The sequence below is a fragment of the Mixophyes fleayi genome, chromosome 2 (genome assembly GCF_038048845.1).
Source record: "Mixophyes fleayi isolate aMixFle1 chromosome 2, aMixFle1.hap1, whole genome shotgun sequence".
NCBI classification, from domain to species: Eukaryota; Metazoa; Chordata; class Amphibia; order Anura; family Limnodynastidae; genus Mixophyes; species Mixophyes fleayi.
The window spans coordinates 7,836,118-7,858,673 of NC_134403.1; the positions used below are offsets into that span (position 1 = coordinate 7,836,118).

Here is a 22,556-nt window from a genome sequence, read left to right on the forward strand (position 1 = left end):
ACAGTCTGTGGTGTAATATGTGCACTCCCGTAAACAGCCCAGTTCTACCATAATTACTGCAGGATGGTTTAGGGCGATCTCTATATCAGATTTATCTTGGTACAATGGAGTTTAGGTTTCTCAAGTCCACTTAACCCTGCTCTAGAAAGTTTAATCCTGGATTTGCCTTTTCATAAAGAAACAAATTATTTTTACGCTTTGGTTTTATCAGGATTAACCTATTCCGTAGTGTTTGTGTGTGTGACCAAAAACTAAGTAGTCACCTGACAGCTACTCAGCTGAGGCCCTGTCTGCCACCACTTCCCAGTGGCGCTCAGATTTGGCATAACAGGCTGACCCATTCCAATGTAAGCCTTGTAAATCACCTATGTAATCCACCTAGCAATGGTCTGCTAGGTTGGCGGCCAACCCCTCTGGTGTGAGCCAGAGGACCAACAGGTCACCCTTCCTGCTCCCAAACACCTGATAACATCCTGAATAGCAGCAGACAGGTCTCTGGCTGTGATGTCACAGAGGTGGTGGGGGGGGGGGGGGGGGGGGGGGGGGGGGTTTACGGGGAGAGATTTCAAAACATTTTAGATAAGTGTCAGTTTTGGGGAACCTGTATCCTACTGAAGAACCGACCTCCTTCCCCAAGGAGCAGATAATGCAGAAGAGTACATGACTTCGGTTTCTGCTTTTTATTTTAAAAAGATACTGCCTCCATTTTTATCCAAAAAGCATTGTGCCCGTCACTAAATTCCATTTAATGACGTTCTTGGTGCATCACGATGTTTTTATAATGCTACATTTACACTGGGAGGCGATTGGTTTACAGTAACTGATTAACTTGGGCTGTGACTGTATTTGGATAAGTAACTGACGATTTCCTGAGCGCACCAGCACTTTTCGGTTAATGATGCATGCAAGAAAAATTGTTTGAGTCTTTAGTCTTCGCCAACCTGGTGGATTCAGCTATATTAACCCTTCCACACCCAGGAGGGTTTTGACCTGACACATACGGTTGGCAGGAGAGGGATGGGTGTAGACCCTATAGGTTCCACAGGATATTGCAGTGTACGGTTAATGATCTGCAAAAGATTACCTGGTCCAAATCCTGTTCCAAGACCAGGCCCCAGGGTCCCCGCTGCAGTCTTGTTCCCAAAGAGACTGGTCCCTGCAGCATTGGCTCCAAATCCTGTAGAACAAACAACGTCAGCAGCTCACACAGCAGCGCGTGCGACGACCATGTCTAACTTTCAGATTAACTTCATTTTGGTTCCCCCTCCCCAACAAAACTACCAAAATTGGAAGATTTTGCATTGCTCTCGAGACTTAATTACCAAAAAGGCCGCCAGAAGTTGTACCAAATGCAGGGGCGGTGGTCGTGGTGGCTCCGAAAGCAGTCGGCTTGTTATTAAACAGGGTCTGCAAGAGAAAAACGTGTGTAAATTTCACTAGAGAACCAAAAAGTGACACATATATACTACCAGCTCTCCATAGATCTCAGAGAGGGAGGGGAGGAGGTCACTCACTGTGGCACGTGCCAAAGCCACCCTGAATGGGAAGGACTGGCACACTAGCTGCCTCTCAAAGGATTTTACCCTACTTGGTAACAGCTGGAAAAGTTGGACAGACAAAGCACCCCAAGTTCAGCGCATAGATCCGCTTTTACATGGCTACCTTACAAGGCAGCAATGTCCTTAATGCATACATGAACAGAATTGCCCTATGATCCCAGACAGAGAATAAAGGCTAAACCTGCTAGTTTCAGGCTAACATGGGGCAGACAGTCACATCATTGTTTCACAAAGATGCTCATGTGATTGGCAGAGAGGTGCCATGTTCTCCCCCTTCAATCACACAGCACTAGCATATAGGAAGTGCCAATATTGAATCAAAGCTTTAGCACATGCTTGTTTTACATACCGAACCGCCAACGCCACCGAAAGGAGTGGCAGTATTCTGTCCAAACAAATTTGTCCCCGTTCCAAACGCCGAGGCTGCATTTGTGTTTGTGGTAGTACCGAAGAGACCAGCGGACTGTGTGGCTTGTGTACTTCCAAACAAACCCTAAAATAAAAAAATAAAAAAGCTCAGTTACCAGGTTCTCGGCACCTACCAGGAATGTGTGCGATTAACAGACCAGATCCACGCTCACCATGGTGCTCGTCTGTGGCTGCCCCAGTGTGTTTGTGTTTACAAACGTGAAGCCTGTGTTGGGAGCGGTCGTTGCCTGTCCAAAGGGCTTATTAAACAAGCTGGTAGTGGGCTGAGCAGCCGCCTGGCCAAAAAGGCCTCCTGTGGTGGTTCCAAAAGTGCTGGGGTCTGAAAGGTAAAGGCAGTCACAGATGTCCAATATCCATTCACTGACAGAGATTATACAAGACATACATCACACCAGTGCACGCTATGGCAGTAACGTAGGAGCCTGTACAGACAGGTGCACCCACGTCATACAGAGTCATGGATCCCAGGCAACACATCATACTGCTTTCATCATTAGAACATAGATCCCATCACATCACGCCTCTGTTCATGCTGCAGCATGTCGGCAGCCATTGGGAAATGATGCAGCAACAACCCTTTTTGACTTTGTGGGAAGGTTGATACAGGCACCATGTCTCACAATTAACAAGAACAGACTAAGGTTAGTGATCTGCTACTATGCACAGCTCACCAGCCACTACCCAGGACCCTACTGGTGACACCAGAATAGAACAGGATTTACCTGAAAATGATCTACACATAAAATACTATGTTTTATATGGGGGAGGGGATTTATCACCAATATCACAAAGCTAAAAGATATAAATACGGATAAACGCTACACATTAGACATCGTGTAACACTGACATGAAACTTACTCGGTCCAAATGCATTTTTATTTCCAAACGAGAAGTTGCTGCTGGAAGGATTAGCACCAAAGAGGCCTGTGGATGCACTGGACGTGGCTGTGGCAGCTCCAAATAAGCCTGTTCCTGCAGCCCCCGCTACCGGATTCTGGGGCCCCTTCCTGTTTGCCTGATAATCTTCTAGACGCAGCTCCTAAAAGCAGAAGACTCCTTTAGTAGTTACCTCCCGGTGAGACAAGCAGAGCGTTCACCACCGCCGCCCCTCCCGGCTGACAGTCACCCACACCAGACACCCCCACCATCCTCATATCGAGACAAACAGTACATCCCCCACGCAAGCACCCCTCAGCGAGAGACAGACATTATACCCCACACCTTCCGGTGAGACAGGCAGAGGTCTTACACCTACCTCCAGAGACTTGCTCTCATACTCCTTCATGGCGGTGATACACTGGTGTTTGGTACTGATGTTGGTGGTCACACCTCCCTTTGCCATGGTGTCTGTTCCAGCGGGGGCCTGTAACCAGAACAGATGATGGTACCGTACACTACAGAGCACGTTTACATCTAACTCATGGTGTCTGTTCCTGCGCGGGCCTGTAACCAGAACAGATGATGGTACCGTACACTACAGAGCACGTTTACATCTAACTCATGGTGTCTGTTCCTGCGCGGGCCTGTAACCAGAACAGATGATGGTACCGTACACTACAGAGCACGTTTACATCTAACTCATGGTGTCTGTTCCTGCGGGGGCCTGTAACCAGAACAGATGATGGTACCGTACACTACAGAGCACGTTTACATCTAACTCATGGTGTCTGTTCCTGCGGGGGCCTGTAACCAGAATAGATGATGGTACCGTACACTACAGAGCACGTTTACATCTAACTCATGGTGTCTGTTCCTGCGCGGGCCTGTAACCAGAACAGATGATGGTACCGTACACTACAGAGCACGTTTACATCTAACTCATGGTGTCTGTTCCTGCGCGGGCCTGTAACCAGAACAGATGATGGTACCGTACACTACAGAGCACGTTTACATCTAACTCATGGTGTCTGTTCCTGCGCGGGCCTGTAACCAGAACAGATGATGGTACCGTACACTACAGAGCACGTTTACATCTAACTCATGGTGTCTGTTCCTGCGCGGGCCTGTAACCAGAACAGATGATTGTACCGTACACTACAGAGGACGTTTACATCTAACTCATGGTGTTCCTGGTGGGATGAACGACACCCATTTTCCAGAGTACACATAAAGCCTCCCCCATGCTGGATTCCAATTATTACACTGGAACAGTGGGGAAAACATCAGGAGACAATCACACCGGTTGTTCCCCAGACAATGAGGCAGGTAACATACATTCCCACGTATAGATCCATGTGCGGCCCTCATCTGTTTTCATACAGTAACTAGTACATGAACCCTACTCACATTGAACTTGATTGTTGTTCCAGATGGTGCTGCAGAGAATGTAGATGCCCCAAAGAGAGCACTAGATGTTCCACCGAAGGGATTTGTGGTGGTGTTTGTGTTCCCAAAGAGGCCACCGCTGCTTGTACTCGTCCCAAAATCTGCAAGTAAAGAAACACAGGGGTAGACACCACAAATACTCAAATCAAAGTGTCCCATACAACATATTGATGTCTAGGGACTACACAGGAACATTATTCATGCACCATTACAGGTATACATGGGCTCACTAGGAGACTTGTCTACTCCAGCTATACCCCCTGCCTCTATTTAGACAAAATACTTGAAATGCCAACACGTGCTGCAATTGCTCTGGGTAACGGCCATAAAAGACTGTGCCCACACAGATAGATTTGATAAGTCTGATTGTTGATCAGGTTGGCTGGAATATCCAATCACATCTGACCTTGTGTACGAAGAAGCCATCTGCGATTCATAGGATCCAGATGAGAAGCCAAACTTCAGGAGATTCAGCGGCTCTGATGTTAGCTCAAGTGGCCAAATATCCCTGTTTTGGGCATCTCAGCCACTAAACACTGCTGCACCGACTGCCCAGTTTGAGACAGATTTGCTGCCAGCAGAACATGAAGCCTTTTTTCAGCCAGTGAAGCAGAGAAAGTGATTTAATGGTAAGTACATATTACACAGATTGGATGACTGGGCCTAACCCTGCAGAGTGACCTAGTTGCCCTTTTGTGAGCATTCAGGTATAACGCCATGAAGAAGAGTCAGCCTCCAATACAGACTGCGGTACCTCATACAGAGATTACAATAGAAGAAAAGCATGCTGGGGGATTCCATTTATCTATATCAGAGGGCACCAATAGACTACCAGCAGTGGTGGTAAATCAGTAAGAAAGTTACTCAGGGGTCCTGATCTACATGTACAGAGACAGAGACAGAGACATATATATATATATCTAATATATAAATGCTTAGTGGCGTCTGTCTAAAAAAAAAAAAAAAAGTTGCAGTGCCACCTGCTGGGCAGAGTTATACACTGACCTACTAAATTCTTAGTGTGTGTGGGAAAAAAAAATTCAAAAAGGGCTGAAATTTGGTAGGGCTCAAACTCATTTTCGTTAGGTAATTTTACCTCATGAACACACATGTGTAGAGGCGTGCGTTAGTGTGTGTGTGGAAAAAACTATTTTCTCAGAAAGGGCTTATCCAATTGACCTGAAATTTGGTATACTGACATTATTTGACAAAAAAATTAGAATAGTCAAGTCAGTTAACTTCCATCATCCCCCCCTTCCCCCCGTGGGAGGGGTAGTAAAGGCTAAATTTACGAGTTGAGGGGTCAAACTCATTTTCGTGAGGTAATTTTACCTCATGAACACACATTAAAAAGGCCGCTTGCGTCGGGAAGTAACGATCTTCCCCTGAGGAGGCCTGCGCTAGGTCCAAATGCATGACAAGAACCTTTTTAAGACCTTAAGCATCTTGATTTGACTAGAATGCATGAGTATCATGCACGGGTTAACTTTGTGTGTATATATACATACATATATATACACATATACATACATATTTGTATATATACACACATATATATATATATATATATATAGATATAGTGAAGCGTATCTGCGCACATAATCACTCACTGCTGAAGGTTGAAGGCTTTGTCTGACCAAATGCATTGTTCTGGGATGAGAAGAGACCCCCTCCAGTGTTCGTAGCCCCAAACAAGGAGTTTGTTGTACCAGTCGAGGTCCCAAAGCCAAAGCCAGAGCTTGTGGAGGAGGTTGCTGGCTGGCTGAACGTACTGGTGCCAAAGAGTCCACCTGCAGGCAATGAGAAGACAAATTAGACTGCACCAGTGTAACCACTGACCAGCACAACAGATCACAGTGTGTCATTCAGCACAGACTCGGCCAAGGTCACACCTCGTACCTGGTTTAGTCTGCGTATTTCCAAACAAGCCACTGCTATTGTTGTTTGTGCCAAATGCCGAAGTCCCGAAACCAGTAGCTGGTGTAGTGCCAAAACCGGGAGCTGTAACCCAGACAACAGACTTCGTTACAGATCTGAGAACTATACAACGTACTACACGCATGCATGAACAATAAATACCCCTCATGTATAAATTCAAAAATGGTCTCCGGCAACTACGGTAACACATCATTTAATGAACCCATTTACAGGCAAAACCAAAAGTATTTCAAGACTAATGGCACAAAGGCTCTTGGTGGGGCAGGCGGGAGGGGGTGAGGGACAGAAGCGAAGGGCTCTTGCTGTACGTAGCAGATAAAACTCAGACACACTGTGCATCAGGTGAATACGTGCTAGTGTGCAATGAGTCTCATGTATACAATGCTGAATAACAGATGGCCACCAATATCTATAACTTTCTGCTTAAACCTTCGTCACTAAACCACTACTGGACCGCTAGAGCCTATTTGATATTTGTGAAAGTCATCAGCGATTCCTTCTGTTGGGGGCTGATGCTATATAAACGAGAACGCTGCGCTATAATTCACAAGGATATGCATATTGCACTTGGATGGGCTAACTGTTATTACATGTTATGGGCTTTACAGTAGAGCAATCTGGGAGTGGTCAGTACCATAAGTAACAAACAGAATCCTCCCAGTGTGTCAAAACCCACCACTATTATATCACTTACTCTGTCCAAATGTTGAAGTTGCTCCGAATGCTCCAGTGCTGCCTCCAAACGGACTCACAAACGACTTATTGAACATTTTTACGGTTTTCAAAGCTTCATAAAAGGAGAGGATAAAAGAAATTAAAGCAACTAATGGAAACTAATTTTACCACAACTACTTCCCGCCATGTCAAACACAAATGTACAATTCACAGCAGTTTCTAAAGTAACTAGAAACACACAACTGGTGTAAATGTACCAGTGTGAGTAGACATGCACCATATCCCCTGTGTCACATACACACCATATCCCCCGTGTCACACACACACCATATCCCCCGTGTCACACACACACCATATCCCCCGTGTCTCACACACACACCATATCCCCCGTGTCACACACACACCATATCCCCCGTGTCACACACACACCATATCCCCCGTGTCACACACACACACACACACCATATCCCCCGTGTCACACACACACACACACACCATATCCCCCGTGTCACACACACACACACACACCATATCCCCCGTGTCACTCACACACCATATCCCCCGTGTCACACACACACACACACCATATCCCCCGTGTCACACACACACACCATATCCCCCGTGTCACACTCACACACCATATCCCCCGTGTCACACTCACACACCATATCCCCCGTGTCACACTCACACACACACACCATATCCCCCGTGTCACACTCACACACACACCATATCCCCCGTGTCACTCACACACACACACCATATCCCCCGTGTCACTCACACACACACCATATCCCCCGTGTCACACACACACACACACCATATCCCCCGTGTCACTCACACACACACCATATCCCCCGTGTCACACACACACACACACCATATCCCCCGTGTCACTCACACACCATATCCCCCGTGTCACACACACACACACACACCATATCCCCCGTGTCACACACACACACCATATCCCCCGTGTCACTCACACACACCATATCCCCCGTGTCACACTCACACACACACACCATATCCCCCGTGTCACACTCACACACACACCATATCCCCCGTGTCACTCACACACACACACCATATCCCCGTGTCACTCACACACACACACACCATATCCCCCGTGTCACTCACACACACACACCATATCCCCCGTGTCACTCACACACACACACCATATCCCCCGTGTCACACACACACACACACATACACACCATATCCCCCGTGTCACACACACACACACCATATCCCCCGTGTCATTCACACACACCATATCCCCCGTGTCTCACACACACACACACCATATCCCCCGTGTCACACACACACACACCATATCCCCCGTGTCACACACACACACACCATATCCCCCGTGTCACACACACACACACACACCATATCCCCCGTGTCACACACACACACACACATACACACCATATCCCCCGTGTCACACACACACACACCATATCCCCCGTGTCATTCACACACACCATATCCCCCGTGTCTCACACACACACACACCATATCCCCCGTGTCACACACACACACACCATATCCCCCGTGTCACACACACACACACACACCATATCCCCCGTGTCACACACACACACACACCATATCCCCCGTGTCACACACACACACACCATATCCCCCGTGTCTCACACACACACACACCATATCCCCCGTGTCACTCACACACACACACCATATCCCCCGTGTCACTCACACACACACACCATATCCCCCGTGTCACTCACACACACACACCATATCCCCCGTGTCACACACACACACACCATATCCCCCGTGTCACACACACACACACACCATATCCCCCGTGTCACACACACACACACACCATATCCCCCGTGTCACACACACACACACACACACACCATATCCCCCGTGTCACACACACACACACACACCATATCCCCCGTGTCACACACACACCATATCCCCCGTGTCACACACACACACACCATATCCCCCGTGTCTCACACACACACACACACCATATCCCCCGTGTCACACACACACACCATATCCCCCGTGTCTCACACACACACCATATCCCCCGTGTCTCACACACACACACACACCATATCCCCCGTGTCTCACACACACACACACCATATCCCCCGTGTCACACACACACACACACACACACCATATCCCCCGTGTCACACACACACACACACACACCATATCCCCCGTGTCACACACACACACACCATATCCCCCGTGTCACACACACACACACCATATCCCCCGTGTCACACACACACACACCATATCCCCCGTGTCACACACACACACACCATATCCCCCGTGTCACACACACACACACACCATATCCCCCGTGTCACACACACACACCATATCCCCCGTGTCACTCACACACACACCATATCCCCCGTGTCACTCACACACCATATCCCCCGTGTCACACACACACACACCATATCCCCCGTGTCACACACACACACACACACCATATCCCCCGTGTCACTCACACACACACCATATCCCCCGTGTCACACACACACACACCATATCCCCCGTGTCACACACACACACCATATCCCCCGTGTCACTCACACACACACACCATATCCCCCGTGTCACACACACACACACACACCATATCCCCCGTGTCACACACACACCATATCCCCCGTGTCACTCACACACACACACCATATCCCCCGTGTCACTCACACACACACACCATATCCCCCGTGTCACTCACACACACACACCATATCCCCCGTGTCACTCACACACACACACACCATATCCCCCGTGTCACTCACACACACACACACACCATATCCCCCGTGTCACTCACACACACACACCATATCCCCCGTGTCACTCACACACACACACACCATATCCCCCGTGTCACTCACACACCATATCCCCCGTGTCACTCACACACACACACCATATCCCCCGTCACTCACACACACACACCATATCCCCCGTGTCACTCACACACACACACACCATATCCCCCGTGTCACACACACACACACACACCATATCCCCCGTGTCACACACACACCATATCCCCCGTGTCACTCACACACACACACACCATATCCCCCGTGTCACTCACACACACACACACCATATCCCCCGTGTCACTCACACACACACCATATCCCCCGTGTCACTCACACACACACCATATCCCTCGTGTCACTCACACACACACCATATCCCTCGTGTCACTCACACACACACCATATCCCCCGTGTCACTCACACACACACCATATCCCCCGTGTCACTCACACACACACACACCATATCCCCCGTGTCACTCACACACACACACACCCCCGTGTCACTCACACACACACCCCCCGTGTCACACACACACACACCCCCCGTGTCACACACACACACACCCCCCGTGTCACACACACACACACACCCCCCGTGTCACACACACACACACCATATCCCCCGTGTCTCACACACACACCATATCCCCCGTGTCTCAAACACACACACACACCATATCCCCCGTGTCACTCACACACACACACACACCATATCCCCCGTGTCACACACACACACACCATATCCCCCGTGTCACACACACACACACACCATATCCCCCGTGTCACTCACACACACCATATCCCCCGTGTCACACACACACACAATATCCCCCGTGTGACACACACACACACACACACACCATATCCCCCGTGTGACACACACACCATATCCCCCGTGTCTCACACACACACCATATCCCCCGTGTCTCACACACACACCATATCCCCCGTGTCACTCACACACACACACACACACACACCATATCCCCCGTGTCACACACACACCATATCCCCCGTGTCACTCACACACACACACCATATCCCCCGTGTGACACACACACACACACACCATATCCCCCGTGTGACACACACACACACACCATATCCCCCGTGTGACACACACACACACACACACCATATCCCCCGTGTGACACACACACACACACCATATCCCCCGTGTGACACACACACACACACCATATCCCCCGTGTGACACACACACACACACCATATCCCCCGTGTGACACACACACACACCATATCCCCCGTGTCACACACACACACACACACCATATCCCCCGTGTCACACACACACACACACACACCATATCCCCCGTGTCACACACACACACACACCATATCCCCCGTGTCACTCACACACACACACCATATCCCCCGTGTCACACACACACACCATATCCCCCGTGTCACACACACACACACACCATATCCCCCGTGTCACACACACACACACACCATATCCCCCGTGTCACACACACACACACACCATATCCCCCGTGTCACACACACACACACACCATATCCCCCGTGTCACACACACACACACACACACCATATCCCCCGTGTCTCACACACACACCATATTCCCCGTGTCACACACACACACCATATCCCCCGTGTCACACACACACACACACCATATCCCCCGTGTCACACACACACCATATCCCCCGTGTCTCACACACACACCATATCCCCCGTGTCTCACACACACACCATATCCCCCGTGTCACACACACACACACACCATATCCCCCGTGTCTCACACACACACACACACCATATCCCCCGTCTCACACACACACACACACCATATCCCCCGTGTCACACACACACACACACACCATATCCCCCGTGTCACACACACACCATATCCCCCGTGTCACACACACACACACACCATATCCCCCGTGTCACACACACACACACACCATATCCCCCGTGTCACACACACACACACACCATATCCCCCGTGTCACACACACACACACACCATATCCCCCGTGTCACACACACACCATATCCCCCGTGTCACACACACACACACACACACACACCATATCCCCCGTGTCACACACACACACACACACCATATCCCCCGTGTCACACACACACACCATATCCCCCGTGTCACACACACACACCATATCCCCCGTGTCACACACACACACCATATCCCCCGTGTCACACACACACACACCATATCCCCCGTGTCACACACACACACACCATATCCCCCGTGTCACACACACACACACACACCATATCCCCCGTGTCACACACACACACACCATATCCCCCGTGTCACACACACACACCATATCCCCCGTGTCACACACACACACACCATATCCCCCGTGTCACACACACACACACACCATATCCCCCGTGTCACACACACACACACACACACACACACACCATATCCCCCGTGTCACACACACACACACACCACCATATCCCCCGTGTGTCACACACACACACACACACACACACACACACACACACACCATATCCCCCGTGTCACACACACCATATCCCCCGTGTCTCACACACACACACACACCATATCCCCCGTGACAGAGATACACACACACACGACCCCCGTTACCCCGGTAGACACCCACGCACGGCTCCGTGCCGTCCTGGCCTCTTACCGGGATCCGCGCTCCTCTTAGGCCGCAGGCGGGACAGCAAAGTGCGTCATCAATCACTGTGACGTCAGAAGATTCCTATACGACACTTGCGGGATGGCCTCTGATAGGCCGCGCAGCATGTCACTCACAGTAGGTGGAGCCTTAACGCTCGCTCTTCTCTTATTGGTTCCCGCCACTCAGGTTATGTAAAAACAGCCTCACGTCACCAACCAATCCAATTGTCATAGGAATGGTCGCCTAGCAACGGCAGTCATGTGATATGAGTCTTCCAAAGGGGGAAAAAATGTCTAGGACCCGTGTCACATGACCTCAGATGAACAAATACAATCGTTCTCGGATGACATCAGTAGAAGTTACCTGGTTGCCATAGCAACAGTACTCTGTGTGTGATATAATGTCCTCCTCATGTGTGTGATATAGGACCATGATATAATATCCTGCCTTATGTGTGTGATATAAGACCATGATATAATATCCTGCCTCATGTGTGTGATATAGGACCATGATATAATGTCCTGCCTCATGTGTGATATAGGACCATGATATAATATCCTGCCTCATGAGTGTGATATAGGACCATGGTATAATATCCTGCCTCATGTGTGTGATATAGGACCATGATATAATATCCTGCCTCATGTGTGTGATATAGGACCATGGTAAAATATCCGGCCTCATGTGTGTGATATAGGACCATGATATAATGTCCTGCCTCATGTGTGATATAGGACCATGATATAATATCCTGCCTCATGTGTGTGATATAGGACCATGATATAATATCCTGCCTCATGTGTGTGATATAGGACCATGGTATAATATCCTGCCTCATGTGTGTGATATAGGACCATGATATAATATCCTGCCTCATGTGTGTGATATAGGACCATGATATAATATCCTGCCTCATGTGTGTGATATAGGACCATGGTATAATATCCTGCCTCATGTGTGTGATATAGGACCATGATATAATGTCCTGCCTCATGTGTGATATAGGACCATGATATAATATCCTGCCTCATGTGTGATATAGGACCATGGTATAATATCCTGCCTCATGTGTGTGATATAGGACCATGGTATAATATCCTGCCTCATGTGTGTGATATAGGACCATGGTATAATATCCTGCCTCATGTGTGTGATATAGGACCATGATATAATGTCCTGCCTCATGTGTGATATAGGACCATGATATAATATCCTGCCTCATGTGTGATATAGGACCATGATATAATGTCCTGCCTCATGTGTGTGATATAGGACCATGGTATAATATCCTGCCTCATGTGTGTGATATAGGACCATGGTATAATATCCTGCCTCATGTGTGTGATATAGGACCATGGTATAATATCCTGCCTCATGTGTGTGATATAGGACCATGGTATAATATCCTGCCTCATGTGTGTGATATAGGACAATGATATAATGTCCTGCCTCATGTGTGATATAGGACCATGATATAATATCCTGCCTCATGAGTGTGATATAGGACCGTGATATAATGTTCTCCTCATGTGTGTGATATAGGACCATGATATAATATCCTGCCTCATGAGTGTGATATAGGACCATGATATAATGTCCTTCCTCGTGTGTGATATAGGACCATAATATAATGTCCTTCCTCGTGTGTGATATAGGACCATGATATAATGTCCTGCCTCATGTGTGTGATATAGGACCGTGATATAATGTCCTGCCTCATGTGTGTGATATAGGACCATGATATAATGTCCTTCCTCGTGTGTGATATAGGACCATGATATAATATCCTGCATCATGTGTGATATAGGACCATGATATAATGTTGTGAATGATGTGTGTCCTAAAAGGACCACGATTTAATATCCTGCATCATGTGTGTGATACAGAACATGATATAATGTCCTGCCTAATAGAGGTAGTATGAGGAGATCTATATATAGTATTATGTGATATAGTATGAGGAGGTCTATATATAGTATTATGTGGTATTATATGAGCAGGGTCATCTTAGCGGCATTATAGCCCCCCAGGCAAAGCAATGAACTGTGGCCCTACCTACAACCACTCACAAGAACAAAAATGTAAATTGTCTATAAAATTAAGCTTATATTTATTGGTACCTCCAACAAAATTAATTCACACAAACATTTTGACAATATAACATGAGCCTTTAAGTTGAAAAACAAGAAATTAAAATAAAAATGGTACTCAGTTGGTAAATCATACAGACGGAGATGGCACAGTACAAAATTACTATGAATTATTATTAATCAAGTGTTCAAGGTCTCTATATAGTATTAAGAGGTATTATAGTATGAGGAGTTCAATATATAGTGTTAGGAGAACTGTATAGAATATTATATAGTATGAGGGAGTCTATATATAGTGTTATAGTATTAGTAGGTCTATATCTAGTATTATGAGGTATTATAGTATGAGTAGGTCCATATATAATATTATGAGGTATTATAGTATGAGTAGGTCTATATATAATATTATGAGGTATTATAGTATGAGTAGGTCTATATATATATATATATATATATATATATATATATATATATATATATATATATATAATATTATGGGGTATTATAGTATGAGTAGGTCCATATATAATATTATGAGGTATTATAGTATGAGTAGGTCTATATATATATATATATATATATATATATAATATTATGAGGTATTATAGTATGAGTAGGTCTATATATATATATATATATATATATACATATATATATATATAATATTATGGGGTATTATAGTATGAGTAGGTCCATATATAATATTATGGGGTATTATAGTGAGATGAGCTCGGGGTAATATCAGTACTGTAGCACAATGAGACATATAATGAGTGTGGTGTATTATACAGTATAGCCCACCAGTCACACATACATGTACACAGGCTGGATCAGGTTGCGTGCCCGGCGTCATGACGTCACGGTGACCGCGCACATACGTGCCGGCATTTCCGGTACAGACCGGAAGTTGACTGTATCAGGATGAGCGGGACGGAGCTGGTCCAGGTGTCTCTGGGATCCGGACCTCCGGCTCAGCCCGGTCCCGCCAATGAGAACAAGCCTAGTCCGGCTAACATCCCCAAACCCGGGCCCGCCGCGGGGGCCGGAGCCGGACTGCCCGGAAGAGACCTGGGGGAGCGGCGAGCAAGCAGTGAGTTCCCGTAATACTGACCGGTGGTGGGACCGTCACTGCCCTCCGGCGTGGGGCACCGGCTGCCTGCGCGGTGTCAGCTGTGTCATCCGGCTTATGAGGTGCCCCGAGCCCCCCGCTCTCCAACGGAGGATGATGTCCCAAGCCTTCCACTCCCCCCCTCCCCTGTAGTGGTCCTGAGCCCCCCGCTCCCCTGGGGGTGCCCCGAGCCCCCCGCTCTCCCCCTCCCCTGTACTTGTCCTGAGCCCCCCGCTATCCTGGGGGTGCCCCGAGCCCCCCCGCTCTCCAACGGAGGATGATGTCCCAAGCCTTCCTCTCCCCACTCCCCTGTAGTTGTCCTGAGCCCCCCGCTCCCCTGGGGGTGCCCCGAGCCCCCCGCGCTCCAACGGAGGATGATGTCCCAAGCCTTCCGCTCCCCCCCTCCCCTGTAGTTGTCCTGAGCCCCCCGCTCCCCTGGGGGTGCCCCGAGTCCCCCGCTCTCCCCCTCCCCTGTACTTGTCCTGAGCCCCCCGCTATCCTGGGGGTGCCCCGAGCCCCCCCGCTCTCCAACGGAGGATGATGTCCCAAGCCTTCCGCTCCCCCCCTCCCCTGTAGTTGTCCTGAGCCCCCCGCTCCCCTGGGGGTGCCCCGAGCCCCCCCACTCTCCCCCTCCCCTGTAGTTGTCCTAAGCCCCCTGCTCCCCTGGGGGTGCCCCGAGCCCCCCGCTCTCCAACGGAGGATGATGTCCCAAGGCTTCCGCTCCCCCCCTCCCCTGTACTTGTCCTGAGCCCCCCGCTCCCCTAGGGGTGCCCCGAGCTCCCCTGGGGGTGCCCCGAGCCCCCCGCTCTCCAACGGAGGATGATGTCCCAAGCCTTCCGCTCCCCCCCCTCCCCTGTAGTTGTCCTGAGACCCCCGCTCCCCTGGGGGTGCCCCGAGCCCCCCGCTCTCCCCCTCCCCTGTAGTTGTCCTGAGACCCCCGCTCCCCTGGGGGTGCCCCGAGCCCCCCCGCTCTCCAACGGAGGATGATGTCCCAAGCCTTCCGCTCCCCCCCTCCCCTGTAGTTGTCCTGAGCCCCCCGAGCCCCCCGCTCTCCAACGGAGGATGATGTCCCAAGCCTTCCGCTCCCCCCCCTCCCCTGTACTTGTCCTGAGCCCCCCGCTCCCCTGGGGGTGCCCCGAGCCCCCCGCTCTCCAACGGAGGATGATGTCCCAAGCCTTCCGCTCCCCCCCTCCCCTGTAGTTGTCCTGAGACCCCCGCTCCCCTGGGGGTGCCCCGAGCCCCCCGCTCTCCCCCTCCCCTGTAGTTGTCCTGAGACCCCCGCTCCCCTGGGGGTGCCCCGAGCCCCCCCGCTCTCCAACGGAGGATGATGTCCCAAGCCTTCCGCTCTCCCCTGTAGTTGTCCTGAGCCCCCCGCTCTCCAACGGAGGATGATGTCCCAAGCCTTCCGCTCCCCCCCCTCCCCTGTACTTGTCCTGAGCCCCCCGCTCCCCTGGGGGTGCCCCGAGCCCCCCGCTCTCCAACGGAGGATGATGTCACAAGCCTTCCGCTCCCCCCCTCCCCTGTAGTTGTCCTGAGACCCCCGCTCTCCTGGGGGTGCCCCGAGCCCCCCCGCTCTCCAACGGAGGATGATGTCCCAAGCCTTCCGCTCCCCCACTCCTCTGTAGTTGTCCTGAGACCCCTGCTCCCCTGGGGGTGCCCCGAGCCCCCCCGCTCTCCAACGGAGGATGATATCCAAAGCCTTCCGCTCCCCCACTCCTCTGTAGTTGTTTTGAGCCCCCTGCTCTCGCCCCTCCTCCAGAGGTATCCTGAGCTCCCCGCTCTCCCCCTGCAGGGAGGTGGCCTGAGCTTCCATTCCTCCCTTCACCTAGGGATAGGTTCGCTGCTCCCCACCCCTGGAGGTGTCCTTCACCCGGAGGGAGGTGTCTTGCGCCCCCTGCTCCCCCTATCCCTCCGATAGGTGTCCTGCGTCCACCGCCACCCAGATGTGGCGCCCCATTTTCCACCGTATTCTGTCTGCCTCCTACTTCTTGACCTACAGACATCGCCAAAATGTATTATCTTGTCCATACCGATTGTGCAATTTTCTTCTGCTTTCGCAGTTCCCATCTCTGCTGCATCGGCCGCTGCACCTTCTGAAAGCTCCCTCTCCAATGGAGTCTATCTGCCCCCTGGGGTCACTAATGGAGATATTAAGCCGCTCATTTCCACTACGCCGTTGGTGGATTTCTTGATGCAACTGGAAGATTACACACCAACTGTAGGTGACACTTGCTGCTCTGTAATGCCCGAATGCTATCCCCAAAGTATGGGGGATTGTTCCACCCCAAGTAGTTTTGTATAAGCAATAACAAACCGTATAATTTTCTGACAGATCCCAGACGCTGTAACAGGATATTACCTGAGCCGGGCTGGATTTGAGGCTTCGGACCCACGGATGTGAGTATTTTTAGAGGTGGTGTCTTTATCATGTGATATATTCCTGGTGGCGTCTGTCACACAAGTTCATGTTACTGACACTCTGCCTTTCATCTCCAGAATTCGGCTGATCTCGCTGGCAGCTCAGAAGTTTATCTCCGACATTGCAAATGATGCTCTGCAGCACTGCAAGATGAAAGGCACAGCCTCGGGGAGCTCCCGGAGCAAGAGCAAAGTGAGTCATCCTAGTATATAAAGCATAGTATTTATTTTATTCTAGTATATGCCACTGCCCTGGCATGGTTCTCCTCCTCTTCCCGTACCTGTTGTTCCTCTAGGGTCCGTTTCTGCTCTTCTTCCTCTGCATGTCTTCCCATGGTGATATCATCATCTCTTTTTGGCCTGTAATATCACCTTCCCTGATCTCTCCCTGTTCCTCATCTCGTGTCTCCTCTTGGATGTCTCAGCGCTTCCTGAAGCTGAACATGTGTAAGCCAGAAATCTTTCTCTCCCTCTCCATTGGCAATAACACCCTCCCCCTGTCCCTCACGTTCGCTGCCTGGGTGTCATCCTTGACTCCTCCCTTCACCCCTCACATGCAGTCTTCCTACCAATCATACTTCAACCTTTTGTACTATTTTCAGGATCAGGCCCTTTCTCGTCATGTATGCAACAAAAACTCTCATCCGCTCACTTATTTCTCAAATTGTTTACTGTAACTTTCACCTCTCTGTCCTTCTCCTACTTCAGTCTCTCTCTTGCCTGCGCTGGCTCCCTCTCCACTTCAGAATCCAATATAAACTCCTCTCCTACAGAGCCCTCAGGCACTCCTCTGCCCCCATAGCCAACCTCGTTTCTACACATACACACTCCCACTTGCCGTTAATGACAACCGCCTTCACTGGTTACATCTTTCCACTCCCGCGCTGCTCCCATCTCTGGAACACACTCACACTGTCAATTGGGCTATCCGCCAGTTTCCAAGCTTTGAAACATGTTCTTAAAACTGATTTCTTCATTCAAGCCTACCAGCCCTCTTTCTGACTCTACAAATGTTAGAGAGAAAGCTTTCTAGTGTAATATCTTTTGTTTTTGCTTTTTAAATATTTTGCCTGTCTGAGAAATCAAACTGGACCTTCCAGTGCTATTTTCCTTTGCTTTATTCATTTTTCGTACAGGTTTGTTTCTTCCTTGCAAAAAAGTGTCTTTCTGTCAATCTGTTAGGCCCAAACATTTAATTCCAATACAACATGGTACCTGGTATTAGTCCTGTGTAGATAGGATTCAAACGCCACTCTGCAGACTGGGGACAACACACGGGAGGTTGGGGTAGAAATTCAACTGGTCATGTCCTTATATTGTATCAGAAAGCTGGATATGGATAAGTGACCGTTCAAGTAGAGCTGTTTACTACAATAATAGTGTACAAAGGTTTAGGAGATGGAATTTTGTCATTTCCTCAATTCAGAGAGCAATGCCTCTGATATACTAAATGACGTTTGTGTCACTAGTGTAGGAGAGATCTTCAGTGACTGGAGGTGTCTGATCGTTTGTGTGTGTGAGACAGGTGTCACAATGCAGCCTCCTCATTTTTCCTTTTGCAGATCTGCAGGTCTTATACTTGTGCTCCAGGGCTTGTTAATGGGTGATGTAGAGGAGACTTCCCTCTAAGTAAATTGTTCCTCAATTGTTTTCTTTTCTGCAGGACAAGAAATATACTTTGACCATGGAGGATCTTGCGCCTGCTCTGGCTGAATATGGCATTAATGTAAAGAAGCCGCATTATTTCACCTAGATCTGGGTGTGTGGCAGAGACTGTTGTAGCTGGAATACAGTTACTCCTTCACCCTAATGACATCTGACTTTCTTCATTGAACGCTGACTTGTATCTCACAGCGCACAGGAGCCTCCCCGTAGCTAAAGAACTGGGAACGAGGAAGTGTTCAGTGCCGCGGGGTCTGTGTAACTGGTGCTCGTTGCATCCTGGGATGTCTTTTCATCTACTAAATATTTGTCAGCCCTCAGAGATTGGGACCCGCTGATGCGATGAGACCTAATTTCCCCGACGGTCAGTTTTCTCCCATGATGGTATCGGAGCTGAGTGTCCATGTTGGAGGCCTGTGCTACATTTCAGCCCAAGCTGGCTATCCCAGTATGGGAGAGACCATTGTTATAATGTAAAAATAAATTTTCTTTATCCTACAGTTCTGTCACATAAAGCGACTGGATTGTGAAGTAAATGGACTACAGACTTTTTTCATAATCTTAATTATTTTGTGATGTTTGAATGGAAAATATATCCCGATTATGTTATGAGTAGCTCTTTGTTTTCACGTTTGTTGCTTCAAATATTCATTGCAAGGAATGGCAGGCAGAATATTGCTCTCTATCTCCAGGGAATAAGGGTTTCTGATGTGGATGTAACTCTTATTGATTTTTACAGTTGTTGTATGCTGTTAATCTTCCTCGGCCTGAATACCCAGAGCTTTTGCACTAAATGTTGTTAAATGTGATTGCAGACCTTCCAGGGCTCTTCTCAGAGGAAGCCGTCTGCTATTATGGTCTGTTTCACCATCGCTTCCCATAGTTGTCACTGACTCTGTATCTTCTCTCTAAGATTTGTACAGCTGCAGATACAGAACACAAGAGGAAGCCCCCACCCACGGGGGGGGGGAGGCAATTAAGTACAACGGGGTGGTGGGTGGGATGGATAACGTATCCTGTACAGTAGATAGAGAAGTCACCACAGCAATTCAAATATCTACACACTGCGGAGTGTTAGCCGTCTAATGGTGAATTGTATGTTTAAAGTACACAAAATAAATACAAGAAAAGTACTGTCTGTGTGTGTAACGGGCGACGGGTGACGGCAGCAGTGACGCATCCTGGTCTTAACTTCACACCATCATACATGAACCACAGAAGTTACAGGACACTAGAATTTATAGCTTGAAATGACAAACAATGTTAAACAGGCAGAGTACAGTGCAAATTAGTGTTTTTGGTTGAGCATATGAAGAACAGTCGGAATATTTGGAGGACGTGGTTCTGAATACTGGTCTCATTGACCCTGAATTTGGACTTCAGTTCATCACTCTGGCTAAATAGGCATAATATTGTGTATATGGATGTGGTAAAAGACATAGGCACCCACACACTTTTTTTTTCCCCCATATAACTCCTTTTCCCTTTAAACAGAAGTTGAAATTAATAATGTTATTTGATCTCCATAATATGTTCTCTGTCGATATACAAAAACATTGATTTTGTATGTCATACTGTATGTTCTAAATCAGAAAATGAAAAGAAATGGCGCTGCCAAAATGATTGACACGCTGGACTTAATATTTGGTAGCACGGCCTTTAGTCCGCTGCCTGTAGCGATGGAGGAGCTTCCGGCACCTCTCTACCGGCTGTCTGCTCCACTCTTCTTGTGCAGACAACTCCAGTTCTCCCAGACGTCTCACCCAGATGCCAGCTACTAATTGTGTCCATTTAAGGATTTCTGTATGGAATAAGCTACGACTTGGTCAATGGTACTGGGGTTTTTTGTTTTGTTTTTTTAAAATCTACTGGAAACCAAAGAAATAAATAGGTGGATACGTTTGTTTTAATTTCAACAATTTTATAGAAGAAATGGTGCATTGTAAGAAAAAATAAAAACGGTGTCAATAGTTTTGGCTACAACTGTAAGTACCTCAATGGTTAATAATTATGCAATCTAAGAACTTATAAAGAATGTATTAAAAAGCAACATATAAATATCTCAAAAGATAAAAACCAATGTTATAGTTCTTTAGTGAAATGGGAAAATAATGTTCCTATGCAGAAGATCAGGTATGGTACTATAGCAGCAAAGCACACAATAATGAGCTTACTGAAGATACACAAGGATATCCATAACCCCCTAGGCCGTCCTATAGTATCAGGTATACATTCAGTTACTTCTGACTTATCAAAATATAAAGATACATTTTTACAAGAATTGGTTGTTTCCCAAAAAAAAAGTCATTAAGGGAACGCTGCACATAGTTTACAAGTTCTACAGTCTGTACAATGGAAGGAATCATATATATTAGGGACGTGTGGTAAAGTCCCTATATACCAGTATAGATCACATAGAGCAGAATTTCCCCTAACAGTGCAGGTTTTCCACATCTTGCTGGAGCACAGGTGTAGTCATTACTGACTGACACATTGTAACATCCACAGGTGGTATAATTACTTCACTTGTCACCTATAAACCATGCTCTTGGGACTCAGAGGATGGGTTTTGGAAACCCTGACATTGATGTCAAAATACTCATTTCAATATGAATAATCCTAGTTAAAAACATATTGACTTCATTATAGAGAGCATAAAATTCATATTATTACTTTTCTCATATCCTCTGGGGCTCACGGATGATGGAGTATAGAGGGTCCAGGTAGAAGTTCAGCACTTTTTTCTGCCTGTGCCTGCTATGTGCTTTTCATCAGGGCTGTCTCAGGCACTGAAGGATTTTATTTTATTTAAAATCGTCACTG

The 22,556-nt window shown here is 48.3% G+C and overlaps 2 protein-coding genes across 3 annotated transcripts in view; one reads left to right on the top strand and one right to left on the bottom strand.

Annotated features, from left to right (window-relative positions):
- NUP98 (nucleoporin 98 and 96 precursor) overlaps window positions 1–12,563 on the bottom strand; it is a 29,193-nt gene extending 16,630 nt beyond the window's left edge. Inside the window, exons 1-11 of one of the 2 annotated variants that reach the window (XM_075198396.1) lie at window positions 12,462–12,563; window positions 6,946–7,038; window positions 6,213–6,314; window positions 5,924–6,103; window positions 4,275–4,414; window positions 3,244–3,351; window positions 2,847–3,027; window positions 2,141–2,307; window positions 1,909–2,052; window positions 1,323–1,407; window positions 1,085–1,177 (exon numbers count right to left, since the gene is read on the bottom strand). In XM_075198396.1, coding sequence (XP_075054497.1) covers window positions 1,085–1,177; window positions 1,323–1,407; window positions 1,909–2,052; window positions 2,141–2,307; window positions 2,847–3,027; window positions 3,244–3,351; window positions 4,275–4,414; window positions 5,924–6,103; window positions 6,213–6,314; window positions 6,946–7,021 — 1,276 coding nt within the window. In that variant the 5' untranslated portion in view covers window positions 7,022–7,038; window positions 12,462–12,563. Of the gene's footprint in view, window positions 1–1,084; window positions 1,178–1,322; window positions 1,408–1,908; window positions 2,053–2,140; window positions 2,308–2,846; window positions 3,028–3,243; window positions 3,352–4,274; window positions 4,415–5,923; window positions 6,104–6,212; window positions 6,315–6,945; window positions 7,039–12,415 lie in introns of both variants that reach the window. The other variant, XM_075198397.1, reaches the window with a different exon arrangement.
- A 2,855-nt stretch (window positions 12,564–15,418) lies between these two features.
- TAF10 (TATA-box binding protein associated factor 10) lies at window positions 15,419–20,866 on the top strand. Its single transcript, XM_075198398.1, has 5 exons — window positions 15,419–15,635; window positions 17,714–17,871; window positions 17,986–18,050; window positions 18,150–18,264; window positions 19,735–20,866. The coding sequence occupies exons 1-5, from the start codon at window positions 15,467–15,469 to the stop codon at window positions 19,822–19,824; spliced, it is 597 nt and encodes a 198-aa protein (XP_075054499.1). The 5' UTR covers window positions 15,419–15,466; the 3' UTR covers window positions 19,825–20,866.
- The last annotated feature ends 1,690 nt before the right edge of the window (window positions 20,867–22,556 follow it).